General features: G+C 44.1%; 2 protein-coding genes across 2 annotated transcripts in view; both read left to right on the plus strand.

The window, feature by feature from the left end:
- The first annotated feature begins 8,504 nt into the window (after window positions 1-8,504).
- LOC136424546 (alpha-tectorin-like) lies at window positions 8,505-11,254 on the plus strand. Its single transcript, XM_066413161.1, has 6 exons — window positions 8,505-8,603; window positions 8,929-9,084; window positions 9,466-9,590; window positions 9,958-10,116; window positions 10,894-11,122; window positions 11,243-11,254. Exons 1-6 carry the CDS (start codon window positions 8,505-8,507, stop codon window positions 11,252-11,254), a joined length of 780 nt encoding a protein of 259 aa, XP_066269258.1.
- A 1,716-nt stretch (window positions 11,255-12,970) lies between these two features.
- Window positions 12,971-14,197, plus strand: part of LOC136424547 (zonadhesin-like) — a 31,349-nt gene continuing 30,122 nt past the window's right edge. The window contains exons 1-2 of the mRNA XM_066413162.1: window positions 12,971-13,101; window positions 13,898-14,157. Coding sequence (XP_066269259.1) covers window positions 13,041-13,101; window positions 13,898-14,157 — 321 coding nt within the window. The 5' untranslated portion in view covers window positions 12,971-13,040. The remainder of the gene's footprint in view (window positions 13,102-13,897; window positions 14,158-14,197) is intronic.

Here is a 14,197-nt window from a genome sequence, read left to right on the forward strand (position 1 = left end):
TTTAAATCTACCGATTGAGTGCTTGTAGAGGTTAGGATCTTGTTTCATTGCCGTGAACTTGTCCCTTAAAACCCTATCCAGCCTGGGCTTTTTTGGAATATCTGGGACTGGGGGGGATGCTCATTCGGTCCCCCCCTCATAACTTCTGAACGGTATGATGTATCATCCCCAAATTTGTAGGGAGTGATGTTCATGTAAAGTTTGATAATTCCTAGAATTTTGGTGACGTTACAACGTAATATGACGTAATTATGACGTCATTAATGTGATTTTATTGGCTAAATAGGGAATTCCTGTAATATCTAGGTATTAAACAAAATAGTATGTATTGTTGATTTTAAGGTATACCAAGACATATAATGTAAATGGTAACTACGCTGACGTCAAAATGACATCATTACATGACGTCACGTGTTGTTAGCAACCCCCGTGGGATCCGCCATCTTGGATCGGCCATTTTTAAATTTTCAAAAATACTTTTTTTCCACTTATGACCCCAAAAAACACTAAAAATAGACTAGAAACGTTAATTTTAATGTTTCTGGTAAAGAAAATGCCACGTAGTGACGATTTTAAAGGCGAAAAAGCCTGTTGATACATAAAATAGTGTAATGGTCCGCCATCTTGGATTTTGACCGACTACGTCATCAAATTAGCATAAATTATGAATTAAATCACGAAAGTTACATCTAATTACATATGATGCTATACATGTAGGAAAATTAGTGTGGTTGAGCAAGAAAACCTAAGAAATATCATTGTTTTAAAAATGTCAGTGATTTTTGCATAAAATGCCTTTCAGAAACCCGTTGCAAAGGCAACACAAAAAATGATAAACTTATACTATCATCATAATATAGTTGCCAACTAAATTTTAGGAAAAGTCACCAAGTTTGGTAGTCCAAGCATATGTCGTTCGGCAGTTATACGATGTCAAAGTTGGCGCGGGCACTTTTAGCCCCCCCCACCCACAGTCTGGATAGGGTTAAAGTAGGCCATATTTAGGCTATGTTTGATGCTTTGAAAAGGTCAAAAAGGGATGTTGTGTCTGAATTCAATCTTTTACTAAAAGTTACTCCATGTATAGTGTGAGGGGAGATCCACAGTACTCTGGAAGATGGGCGAAATGCTAAGGATCCGCACCGAGATAGCAATATAGGGTTTTTCTTTTTTAGCACTAGGGGATCCGCTAGTGGATCCAAATCTACAGGGCCGATTTTTCCAACAAAGAGCTATGTACCACTGAAATATCATGACCATAGCATGTTCAAATAAGAGATCTCTAAAGTGAAAGTTGCCCTGCAGTACCATAGAAAGTCACTAGCTATAGGGGGGCCCAAAAGCCAATCATTTCAAGGTCTCACAAAGACCTACCTACCGACCAAACATGACGACAATCTATCTGCATTCTTGAGTTATCGTCCCGTTGACTTTCACAGTCCTGTACAATTTCTAGAATTCTTGCAAACTGCACACAATATATCTACCATTTAGATAGCCCCTGAGGCGTCGCCAAAATGCCTCTAGTGAGCAGGGGAAAACACTATCCAAAGTGTAATACCAGTAATCACAAGAATCATCGGAAGACAATATAGCTTTATCGTCATAAAGAATTTAAATAAAAAAATCTACTTTAAAAAGATTCAATACTTAACGTAGTGTTAAATTTTATTTCTGAACATTGTCCAAAATATGGCCTACTTTAGGGGACAAATACACAGCAACAGCATCCGAACTTCTATGATCATCCATTTGATGGATAACACATGAGGCACTTCTGTACTGTTAAAGAATTGAATTCAAATAACATCCTACCTGGACATCATCAAAGCTTTACACATAAGTGCAATTGCTATAGGCTTCACATGTGAAGAATATAACCTACTTTAAGGGACAAGTGCACGGCATCGAAACAAGACCCCAACGTCTACAAGCACTCAATTAATAGACTATACCTGGGGTAACTTCTAGTAGAAATTTGTACTAAAACAACATCCCACTTTGACATTTTCAAAACATCAACATAGCCCAAAATGTCAATTTCTGCACATATTTAAAAATGGCCTACTTTTAGGGACAACTTCATGGCAATGAAACAAGACCCCAACCTCTACAAGCACTCAATTAATAGACAATACATGAGGTTACTACTGGGATTCAAATTTGAATTCAACCAATACCCCACTTTGAGATTCTCAGAGCATAAAACACAGCCCAAAATGCCGATTTCTGCACATGTTAAAAAAATGGCCTACTTTTAGGGACAAGTTCATGAAAACGGAACAAGACCCCAACCTCTACAAGCACTCATTTGATAGACAATACATAAGACTACCTTTGACATAAAGTTAAGTTAGATCACTGTTCTACCTTTTCAGATATTACATCTTGAATATGGCTCAAAATTATATTTTACGTCAAGCATAAAAAATGACCTACTTCTGAGGGCAACCACGTGACAACCAAATAAGACCCCAAACTTTGCAAGCATGCAATTGATAGCAAATATGATCATGTACATAAGGTTTGAATTTGAAGCAAAAAAAATCACCATCTTTGTACTTACAGCGCTACAAAGTGGGGCAAATATTACGTTTTTTGAAAAGACCAAAACACTGTATTGTTTTCAGGCTGCCCAAGCACTTCAAGTTGACTTTCTTAAAAGTTTGAAGCTACCTTAGAAAAGCTAAAGAGCTATTCTTTTTAGTCCCGTTTTTATTTTTCCGTAATATTCAAGCATGTGATCGTAATATTGTCCTAAAGTAAGCCAAGTTCCATGTTTTCGACATGCCCAAATGAGGGAAAATGGCCCCAAAACTTGTTTGGCCTGTTGCCATGGCAACAATTGGTTTTGAGAAGAAAGAAAGTATTTTGAGGGGTTGTGGGCCAAGTACTATCACTGTGCAAAATATGAGCCAAATCTATTTTTTGACCCCTGCCACCATTGTTTGATCCTTACAGACATTCGCTCTTAAGTTACAGTGGAAGCCCGTCTGGTTCATTCTAGCGGAGTGTGTTACAACGCAGCTATTTGTATGTTGGATGGTATTACCAAACCTTGTATATTTTCCCCAAGTTAACGTGGTCACTCCTCCAATGCCCGGTTCCTACTAGCGAGTTTTGTTGGAACTGCAGATTTTTGTGTGTTAGCAAATAGTAACTCATAACATTCAATATTTATCCCCTAGTTGCCGCACAGTGCGAACCCCTCCCTCACTCCACGTCTGATCCATCCTAGCGTGTGTTGCTGGAACTGCAGATGTTTGTATGTTGCGTTGTATCTTAAAACCTTTTACACTTATATCTCACCCAGTTGCTACGCAGTGCGATCCCATCCCTCTCCCAATGTTCGGTTCCTACTAGCGGGTTGAATTAGAACTGCAGGTATATTTTTGTAAGATTGTATGTTGAAATATTTCGCTATTATATTTCCCGCAGTTGCTACTCAGTGTGAGCCCATCCCCCCGCCGATGTCCGGCTCCTACAGCTGCATGCTGGACCACCTCGGCAGGATGACCTGTAACCCCACCTGTATGGACGGGTTCGAGTTCGAGGCTCCCCCGGCTGCTGAGTACGTCTGCGCGGACGGAGCTTGGTCCCCTCCCGGGCCCTATCCCAACTGCGTCTTCGGTAAGGGGACGTCTATATGCCTATGTACAAGGCACTGTGTGTGTGTGTGTGTGTGTGTGTGTTAGTGTGTGTGTGTGTGTGTGTGTGTGTGTGTGTGTGTGTGTGTGTGTGTGTACGAGTGTGCGTGCAGACAGAAAGAAACAGAGAGAGAATACAAAAGAGAGAAACTGCTCGTAATGGTACAGCCTCCTTGGCAAAGGAATCATGCCAATTCTAACCTGGAGTTGCTTGTTCGAAAATGATCGTATTCGTATGGAATTGAACAATCAGATCCATAGCATTCTGTATGTGTGTGTATTATATATACACTGTACACATATGAATATATATTAAGTTACTGTACATTTGAAATGAAAATGAAAAATGTGTGTCTGTTTAATCTTTCCTGATCTTTTTCCAGCGGGTCAGAAATGCGAGAAGATCCCTCCCCCTGTGTGGGGCTCGTACCACTGCCAGACTGACCACACCGGTACGGAGCGCTGCTACCCCGCCTGTATGCAGGGCTACGAGTTCGAGTCACCCGCAGCCGCAGAGTACGTCTGTATCAACGGGCAGTTCTCCCCTCCCGGACCTTACCCGAACTGCAGGAAATCCGAGGGTGAGTGTGTGTGTGTGTGTGTGTGTGTGTGTGTGTGTGTGTGTGTGTGCGTGCGTGTGTGTCCTGTATGCAGGGCTACGAGTTTGAGTCACCCGCAGCCGCCGAGTACGTCTGTATCAACGGGCAGTTCTCCCCTCCCGGACCCTACCCGAACTGCAGGAAATCCGAGGGTGAGTGTGTGTGTGTGTGTGTGTGTGTGTGTGTGTGTGGGATGTCTGAGAGTGTACGCGTGTGTGTGAAAGTGTGCATGTGAGAGAGAGTTTATAACCGAGAGATTCGGTGTACTTTTGGCGTGTGTGTAATCAGTACGACAGCATGACTGAATTTTGCGATATTCAACAGCAGCGGTGAAATGCCATGGTGGGCATCGTTTGAATGGTCAGCAACGTCTGTCCTTCAACAGAGGTTTCAGACCCTGTTAACCCTAAACCAAACCCCACCGTGCACCACTTGAGATGTCTCTTCAAGGCGCTGTAACCACTGAGGGAAGAGTGCTTCTTCAAGATCATGCGACCTTAAAAACTACTCTTTATGAAATTCTCTGTCAAAATCCAAGGTGCACTGGACGTTGAGAACATCTGCGATCGTCAACCACATGTGTATCTTATCTGAATTTTTTTTAAATTTCTCGGTAACGTATTGAAACAAAGGTGTGAGGAATATGATTTTATGAGCATGTTAGGCTTAAAAATGACCATCTATAAAGTTTACCGCTAAAGTCCACGAGACACTGGACGCTGCGTATACATTTTGATCATTAACTACATTTGGTCCGTCCCACACTTTCCTACCCTAGAGCCGACCGTTTCGGCCCCGGCCTGCCCAAAACTGGACCCGCCCGCGCACGGGACACTCTCGTGCCGAACCGACCAGCTCGGCATCCGCACGTGCGTCCCGGCCTGTCTGCACGGCTACAGGTTCGGCACGCCGCCGGCAGCCGAGTACATCTGTCTGGGCAGCTACTGGGCTCCTCCCGGGCCCGTTCCCGCCTGTGTACCAGGTAGTGAACACCGGCGAAACTTCTCTCAAAGTTTGGAAATTTTGTCATGATTTGCATGGAACCGATCAAAAGAGTGGATGCGTACCAAGTACCAGAAAACCCCGACGAAACTTCTCTTAAAGTTTGTAAGATTTTAGGTGATTTGCATGGACCTGATCAGTTTGCCTGCCCACTGTAACAAAGGAGTGAGGATTACAATCCAATGAGCATGTGAGATTTAAAACGGATTCCTACAAGATTTGCTGTTGAAATCCACGATGCGAGAGGCGCAGGCTACGTCTGTGGTCATCAACTACATCTGATCCACAGTGCACTTTGTTCCTCAGCGCTGAACGTTTCTGCCCCTGCCTGCCCCAAACTGGATCCCCCCGCGCACGGGACCCTCTCGTGCCGAACTGACCAGCTCGGCATCCGGACGTGCGTCCCGGCATGTCTGCACGGCTACAGGTTCGACACGCCGCCGGCAGCCGAGTACATCTGTCTGGGCAGCTACTGGGCTCCTCCCGGGCCCGTTCCCGCCTGCGTACCAGGTATTAAGCCAGGCGAAACTTCTCTCAAAGTTTGTAAATTTTGAGGTGATTTGCATGAACCCGATCGAATGACTGGATGGTTTGATTAAAGCGGGTTGGTTCAGGAGTCTACATAATAGCTCCAGCATTGTATCGTGATCTCTCAAATGGACCCGGTCCTTGCATGCGGAAAGGGGTGATCAATCTTAAGTATATATACGCAAGATAAGTAATCAACAAGTTTACCTGAGACGTCTATCCCCTACGACAGTAAATTCAGTTAAGCCTAGGTTACACATAGCCGAACATGGCCTTCCGACTCTCCCCCGACCATGGTTGGAGTGATTCGGGAGTGATTCGGGAGCTAGCTCGGTTGGCGTTCGGCCGAGTCGGCTGACGTTCGGCTGAGTCGGCTGGTGTTCGGCTGCGCCAGCCGAATGTTTTGAAAATTTCAAAACATTCGGCTCTGGACGGAGGGTCTGAAATGGGTCGGCTGGTGTTCGGCTGGTGTTCGGCGCGGTCGGCTAGTGCTCGGCTGGTATTCGGGATTGAGTCAGTAGTAAAATTAGAACCTTAACCACGCCAGAAACACTACTGACTTACTCCTAACTAGTTTCCAACCTTCCCATAACTCACCCCAAGGCCGTAGACAAAACTCTGCTAACTAATTCTCAACCAAGTGACTACTATCGGAACGTGGGCGAGTCACCCCCGACCTTCACACGACCAAAAACAAAGAAGAACACTAAAAGCAGTATTAAAGCTAGCCATGATCCGAAGTCGATCTCTCGGTGATGTTGACAACATAATAGAATGGATTATTTTAATTAAAACCGAAAATGACCCCTCTTTTGAAAGTCGCTGAATATGTCCATTTAGATTCGTGAGAGGGTTTGCAATCGGTCGGGGTTTAGTCAGGAGAGATTCGGCAGTCTGCGGCTAGAGATCGGGATGGTTGGGAGTAAGCTAGAAAGCATTCGGGGCCCATTCGGGAGTAATTCGTGTACTGGTTAGGAGATGATCGGTGCATCTTCGGCGCATGTTCGGCGCCAAAGATAGGCGTGGCCCAAAAACTGGTCAGAATGCTCCCGAACTACCGCCGACCTGAGTCGGCTAGCGTTCGGGAGCCATGTTCGGCTATGTGTAACCTAGGCTTAACCCTGTATCGTCCGACCCCTTATGGTACTGCACCCTCACCCAAACATTCCTTCCATTCGTGTTGGTACCTATGTACAGTCCGTACCTGAAGCATCCCAGCCTGTACTCCCCATCCATGCCTTCTGCGCGTTTACTTCTGAATCGTCCGTACCCTTGTTATGCGGTATGTATAGCCTCCCCCTGAAAACCTCGCCCTTCTTGTTGGTACCCAATGCACTGTACATTGTACATAACATGCAACCTCCGTTCTGACAAACATCCCTCCTCTTTAATGATAACTCACCTCAGTTTCATCCCCCAAACCTTCAATACCCCTCAACTGACCCTTTTACTGCCTTGACTGGGTATCACCCACACCCCTATGTATTCTGTATACCATATACCCCGCCAACAGCGTTCGCATCCCCCAACCACATACCCGGTTCCATCCGTACCCCTGTTTTCCTTGTACCTCTGTATAACCCGTCCTCCAACTCTGTGCCAAACATCGCACCCAAAAGGGTATTTTGATCAAGGTGAAGCATGCGTCGACAAGGTTCATGTTTTCAGCACACGAGCCAGGATTGCTGGTCACACACTGAAGATCACACCGTTCCAACTCTGAATGGGCAGATCCACGCCTGCACGGAGACTATGAGCGACACTCGTAGCGACCCAACACAGAAGTGTCAACCGTGCTCGCTGTGCCACAAGGTGACTGGTGTGCTTGATCTGCTGATGGGTTCAACACCTACCGGACTCAATAAGACTTTCCAGAGCCTACGAGAACGGCAACGACGGTTTTTACGCTATTGAGGTCTACCAGATCACAGGCCAAGCTGCAGTGAACATAAAGAGACTACAATACATACACGTATATGTTCATCCGTAGAACAATACTTATGGTAAAGGTTTGAACTTAATTTTTTACAGATTCCTCCCAAACAACTACAACTTTGAAGCCTACATCTACAGCAGCGCCGGTTGGTACGTGTAACATCATAAATACACTATACATCCGCACATGCATATGCTTAATAGAACTCTATAAATCATAATATATCCCAGGCTGCCTCTTTACATCTCAACGTGTACGTACTCTTTGTCTTTGTTCATCTGAAGCTGATAAATGATGTAGTTAGTTGTATTTTTGTATAGTTTTTGCTATCTGTTTATTACTTTTATAAGGACGCATTCCATCACTCTTGATTTTACAGCTGGCAATTTGCAGTACACGAACATCGGAAACGAGTGTCTAGGGGAGGTCATGTGCGAAAGTAAGTTGTATTCAAATCGTTCTACTTAGTTTATTTGTGTTTTTTGGCGACGTCACATGGCTAGACCTTTTTGGACTGTACAAGGTTCGGACAAGGAGTACCCATCCTCCCGAAATCCCTTCAAAGCATCTCGTTGAATATAAGCTTAAGAGGCAAGGCGTTTGCACAAATTTGGTATTTTAGCAGCTGGAGATGGAGCTATTATGCTGTTTTTAATCCACGCAATTCAGCCGTTGGGTTGCGATGTGAGATTTTATTCTCAACTTTTATCTGAATAAACCGTTATTATTATTATGCATTTGTACATGTCGTAGATGTTATGATCTCTAGTTATTTTTCAAATGAGCTTCATCATGGGTTCCTGTTCTCGTGTTACCACAGACAGGGTCACGTGCTCTGCGTGGGGAGATCCTCACTACAGAACGTTCGACGGGAAGAGGTTCAATTTCCAGGTACGAAATTTAAAATGTACATAATTCATTCATTTCTTTATGTCGGATATAAAAAACAAACCCATAATAACATTTTACATATTTAAAAGAGTTATAAGCTTAAGCACAAACATCAAAGGACATACAAACATAAATAGGTAAAAATAAGGAGACGAATATGTGTTTGCGTGGCTTTGCTGAAACAAACTTTATAATTCACAGCATGTTATATCAATCGCTTGAAGGAAGTTGCGTCAGAATACTCAAAGGACACGAATTGTTGTTGAATGGATTGGAATCATGGCAGTTGACACCCTTGATATTAAGTACAAATCATCATTTCCAGGGTAACTGCAAGTACGTCCTGTCCAGAGGGATGGACTTCAAAGTCTCGGCCAGGAATGTGCACAGGCGAGGAAACACCCGCGTGTCGTTTGTTGACGCCGTGGAGTTCGAGCTGTACGGAAACCTCATTACAATTACACAGGGCAAGGAGGTCTTCGTGAGTATCCCAACTTTATCAAAATCTTAAGAACTAAAGCTTTCATTTCCACATAACTGTCAGTGTTTTAGTCACACTTTCTTATCAGAAACTTTAATTACTTTCAATTTGTATTTGTTATAAATTTTCGATAATTTTGTTGTTTTTTTAGTGGAAAAAATAACATCATAGTAGACCAGCATACTTTAAAACGAAATCTGCATTTCTTTCATTCATTACAACCCGGAATGCAAAATAAGGTTTGTGCCATTTTACAGTAAAAGAATATGTGTTTATTAGACGATACAAAATCAAATAATATGATTTCCTGTCACAAAGGATAGCTATAATATCATTCTTCTGCACAACCTACAACTAACGAACAATACATTTTCTACATAGATCAATGGAGTGAAGTGGACGCTGCCGATCTGCCTGGGCGGCCTGGCGTCCGTCACGCAGCAGGGGAACAACATCGTCATCGACACCATCCTCTGCGTCACTGTGACGTACGATGGCAGCCACCGGTACGTGACGTCATTTCTCATCGACGCAATTTGTACTGACTGTTTTACTATGTGTATACGCGTTGTACATGTCGTGTATCTTAAAATGATGAAGAGCTGACATGCGAATGACTGTGTTATATCGTTTTGTCTGTCAGCAAGTGCTTAAACAGTATAGGTATAAATATATATGAAAATCTTTATTGTGTATTCATGCATAAAGGGCTGGATACACGGATGACCATGAGGTCTGATGAATGTACAACATGAGAAAAAAACACCACGAACAATGCAACCTTATTTGTTGCAAAATGGTAAAAATCTAAGTGCATTTCGTACTTTTTCTCCTTGCTGTAGTTCATAGACGTTTTCGTACATATATTTCCAGTGTTACCGTGGAGCTTCCCCCTCACCTTGCCCCGACGGTTGGCGGTCTCTGTGGCAACGCGAACGGTATCCAAGGAGACGACCTGGTCAAACCTGACCTGACCCCGGCCGTTGACCCTGTGGAGTTCGGAAACAGCTGGGTGGCTCATGATGACGTCAGGTCGGTACCTCTTGTCTTATTTCGAAATTGGTAATAAAGAATCCTACATCATAAGCGAAGACGCATTGCACTACTAGCTAATAAGAAAGCGTCATGCTTTGTCCTCAGTCTGAAGTTCGACCGCATCATCAACGTTCACAGCTTACCATAATTGCTCGATATGAAACCTGCTGTAGAAGAGAATCCATGGGAATTTTTCTTCATTAATGTTATCGAAGCTGTTATCCATGGCCTAACTTAACTGATCCAGGGCAATACAGGCTTAAGCAACTGCAAAGAGAAGATATTTACATGAATCTCCACTTCCTCCTCCAGCTGCTCCGCAGTTCTAGCTGACCAACAGTGTGACATGCCCAGCGACTGACAAAGCCTGAAGAAGAACAGAATTCATGTCACTAATGTATCTTGTTTCTCTTCATAAATCTGTTGTTGTAACTGTATCCATGACAATGCAAGCTTATACAATTGGAAAGAGAAGTTATTTACATAAATCTTCGTACCCAGCTGCCCAGCAGTTTTGACTGTCCATTAGTTTGATATCACCCAGGCTGACAAAGCTACAGAAGACCAAAATCCATGTCTAATGCGATGTTTCCCTTCAGTTATTGAAGTTGTACCCATAGCCAAATGAAATCTTCACTTCCCCTGCAGCTGCCCCGCGGTTCAGGCTTCCCAGCAGTTTGACATCACTGAGGCTGACCAGGCGTGTATCTAGCTATGCTTATATATAATGAATCCCTGGCACAATTACAAATCTATCCCGACTCCTGTTTCCAGCTGCCCCGCCGTGCTTGCTTCCCAGCAGTTCGACATCTCCCAGGCCGACCAGGCGTTTGTGCAGGAGCTGGAGAGTCAGCAGTTCTGCGGACATCTACAGGACACCAACAGTCCGTTCAGCGCCTGTTTCGCCGCGGTCGCACCCGGAGAGTACATCGACACGTGTGTGTACGATATGGCGGCGTCTGGAGGCACGAGTGATCACAGCCTCATGTGTGAAAACTTCGAGGTATTTTCCGTTTCAATTGTGACTGTGATAAAACTAAAACATGCTCTAAACCCAAAATGTGCATTTTCTTTGAACACAGAAAGAAGTAATCACGTTTATGCCTATTGCAGCTTCCACTAGAACTGCAGCTGACTTTGTGTGTATTTTTGACACGTCGACTTATTAAGAAAACATCAACAAATGAGCAACAAATCAGTACCAAACCCCTTAACCCAGCCAATCGATAAACAAAATGCCTTCTTGAATCTATGGTCGTGGTCTCTGCTTTTGATAAAGTATGTCGTGTCTTTTCTGTTTAGGAATACGTACAAGCCTGTGAAGCAGCTGGTGTTCACCTGGACGGATGGAGGGAGCAGACGGGCTGTGGTGAGCAGATTGTCCTACTTGTTAGATGTGCTGATGTGCGCTGGCATGTTCTGATGTCAGGCTATGCTCACTTTTGTTTCATGCTCATTGTCATTGACTGCCCTTACAATTAGCATGATGGCCTTGATAAAGACAATTCAGCATTATATGATGCATTATCAGTGTTGTCTATAGGACTGGAATAGTTACATAACAGTATAAGCCGATCATCGATGAGTGTGCCACCTCTGATGGCTCTTTCGCCCACTGGTTCTCTACAGCCCTGCAGTGCCCTCCTCAATTCCACTACTCATACTCCACCTCTGCTCATGTTCATGTAAAAATGAGATTTTACACTATGTTTTCCTACAGCCCTGCACTAATAGTACAGAGAGTCACTACTCGTACTCCACCTCTGTTCCTGTTCATGTTGTTTGTTTGTTTGTTTGTTTCTTCCCTCCAGCCCTGCAGTGCCCTCCCCACAGCCACTACTCGTACTCCACCTCTGTTCATGTTCTTGTTCATGTTGTTTGTTTGTTTGTTTGTTTGTTTATTTGTTTGTTCCCTCCAGCCCTACAGTGCCCTCCCCACAGCCACTACTCGTACTCCACCTCTGTTCATGTTCTTGTTCATGTTGTTTGTTTGTTTGTTTGTTTGTTTATTTGTTTGTTCCCTCCAGCCCTGCAGTGCCCTCCCCACAGCCACTACTCGTACTCCACCTCTGTTCATGTTTGTTTGTTTGTTTATTTGTTTATTTGTTTGTTTGTTCCCTCCAGCGCTGCAGTGCCCTCCCCACAGCCACTACTCGTACTCCACCTCTGCCTGCCAGGACAGCTGCCGGACCCCGACTGCCTCCTCCGCGTGCGGCCTGCCCGATGTGGAGGGCTGTGAGTGTGACCCGGGCTTCATCTGGAGCGGCATGACGTGTGTGGAGCCGAGGGACTGCGGATGTCTGCACGAGATGAACTACCACACTGTACATTCATCATATTTGTTTCATCTAGCACTGAGCGCAACAAATCTTTAATCTGTATGATCATATCAACAGCAGGAAAGATTTAGAGCCTAGTGACATGACTTAAATGCATCCCGAGTTAATTTTCAAAGCTTTGAATAAATTAGAATGTCGTCTTTTTGGTTCCCGAAAAGAAGACTGGCCATCTACGCTCCTTTTAGTGATGTTTCGTTTAAATCTACAAACGGCAGTCTCCAAAGCTGTTTTGAAAGCATTGTATCAGTTAGCTAATTTTAATGCAGTAATTTTAAGTAGTCTGTAGTCATTTTTCTGTAGTCTGTCTGTTGTATTTTCTGATGTACTCCAGGAAGATTAGCTGCATACCACTCATGGTATGTAGCTAATGGTGGAAATAAAGTATCCAAAGTATCAAAATTTGACCATGGCTTGCAGAAGTTAAGTTTACACAGAATGGTATAGAAATCTACCAGGCACATTCTATGAGATCCTTCACACCATCTGACGGGAGGCTGTGTTTTCCAGCTGGGGGAAGTGTGGGGCACCTCGGACGGTAAGCAGTGCGAGTGTCTCCCGAACTGGCAAGTGAGCTGCGCCCCGATGTCCTGCCTGCCTGGCGCCGAGTGGAGTCTGCAGAATGGCGTCTACGGATGTCACCAACGTACGTGCAAATATCATACTTGTTGAGAGTACATTTAACTGTCTAACTGTTTATTCAAATTCAAATTGTTTAGCAGCCATGCCATGGCTGAATTGCGCACTTAGTGACAAATGCATATACACATTAAACGTTCATATAACGTTACATATTAAATACGACATAGATGGTTACAGTTGAAATTACTAATGTTCGTGGGTAGGTCCGTTAAGTGGCAGAGACATTCAACCACGGCTTTTTCAGATTTAGATAAACATGTTGATGATTTGTGAGCTTGAAATCGATAATATTATGCTGGATACCATGTCTAGTGCCAATCGCCACTAGTACAGCTTTAGATGTGGATGACCAGAATGTTCCATAACAGGAGCCAACGTTATTGAAACCTGTTTTGTGTCATACCTAGGCCGCGATGACTTTCAATACGGGTATTTTGTTCCGGGTGATAACTTTCGGGTTATCACACGGGCTTCCACAGAATATTGCGAACGTACTTCGCGTGCGCCGAGTGCGCCGCTGTCGAAAATTTGGAATACCGGATTCGGGCGTTGGAACTGATCAATTTTTTTCCACTTCTGTTCATTTTCGCATTGAAATGTGCGTGTTTGCAGGGGGGGGGGGTATGACATATATAAAATATGATAGATTATCACTATATCGAGTGGGTATGACAAAGATTTAATTTTCCACAGTGCATTCCGCATGACCGAGTTTCCAGCCCTCTCGCGGGTCGGATATTCATTTTCATATTCATAGGTCGGGAGTTCAGAGATTTGAACTGAAACCATTTGAATTACAGTTGTCACCACGACTATTAAACCTACAACAACCACAACCCAAACTCCTAAGCCTACTACAACACCAACGCCCAAACCGACCACAACACCGACACAAACAACCACAACGCCCAAACCGACTACAACGCCGACACAAACAACTACAACGCCCAAACCAACCACAACGCCCACACCAGGACAGTCAGTCGCCTGTGAGATGCAGGCTGACATCGTGTTTGTTGTGGACGGTTCCGCCAGTATCCCGGGATACGAGTTCGTCAAAGTAAGAGATTACTGTGTTAAATGAAGCGTTAGTAAGAACC

This window comes from Branchiostoma lanceolatum, chromosome 18 (genome assembly GCF_035083965.1).
Source record: "Branchiostoma lanceolatum isolate klBraLanc5 chromosome 18, klBraLanc5.hap2, whole genome shotgun sequence".
Taxonomy (NCBI): Eukaryota; Metazoa; Chordata; class Leptocardii; order Amphioxiformes; family Branchiostomatidae; genus Branchiostoma; species Branchiostoma lanceolatum.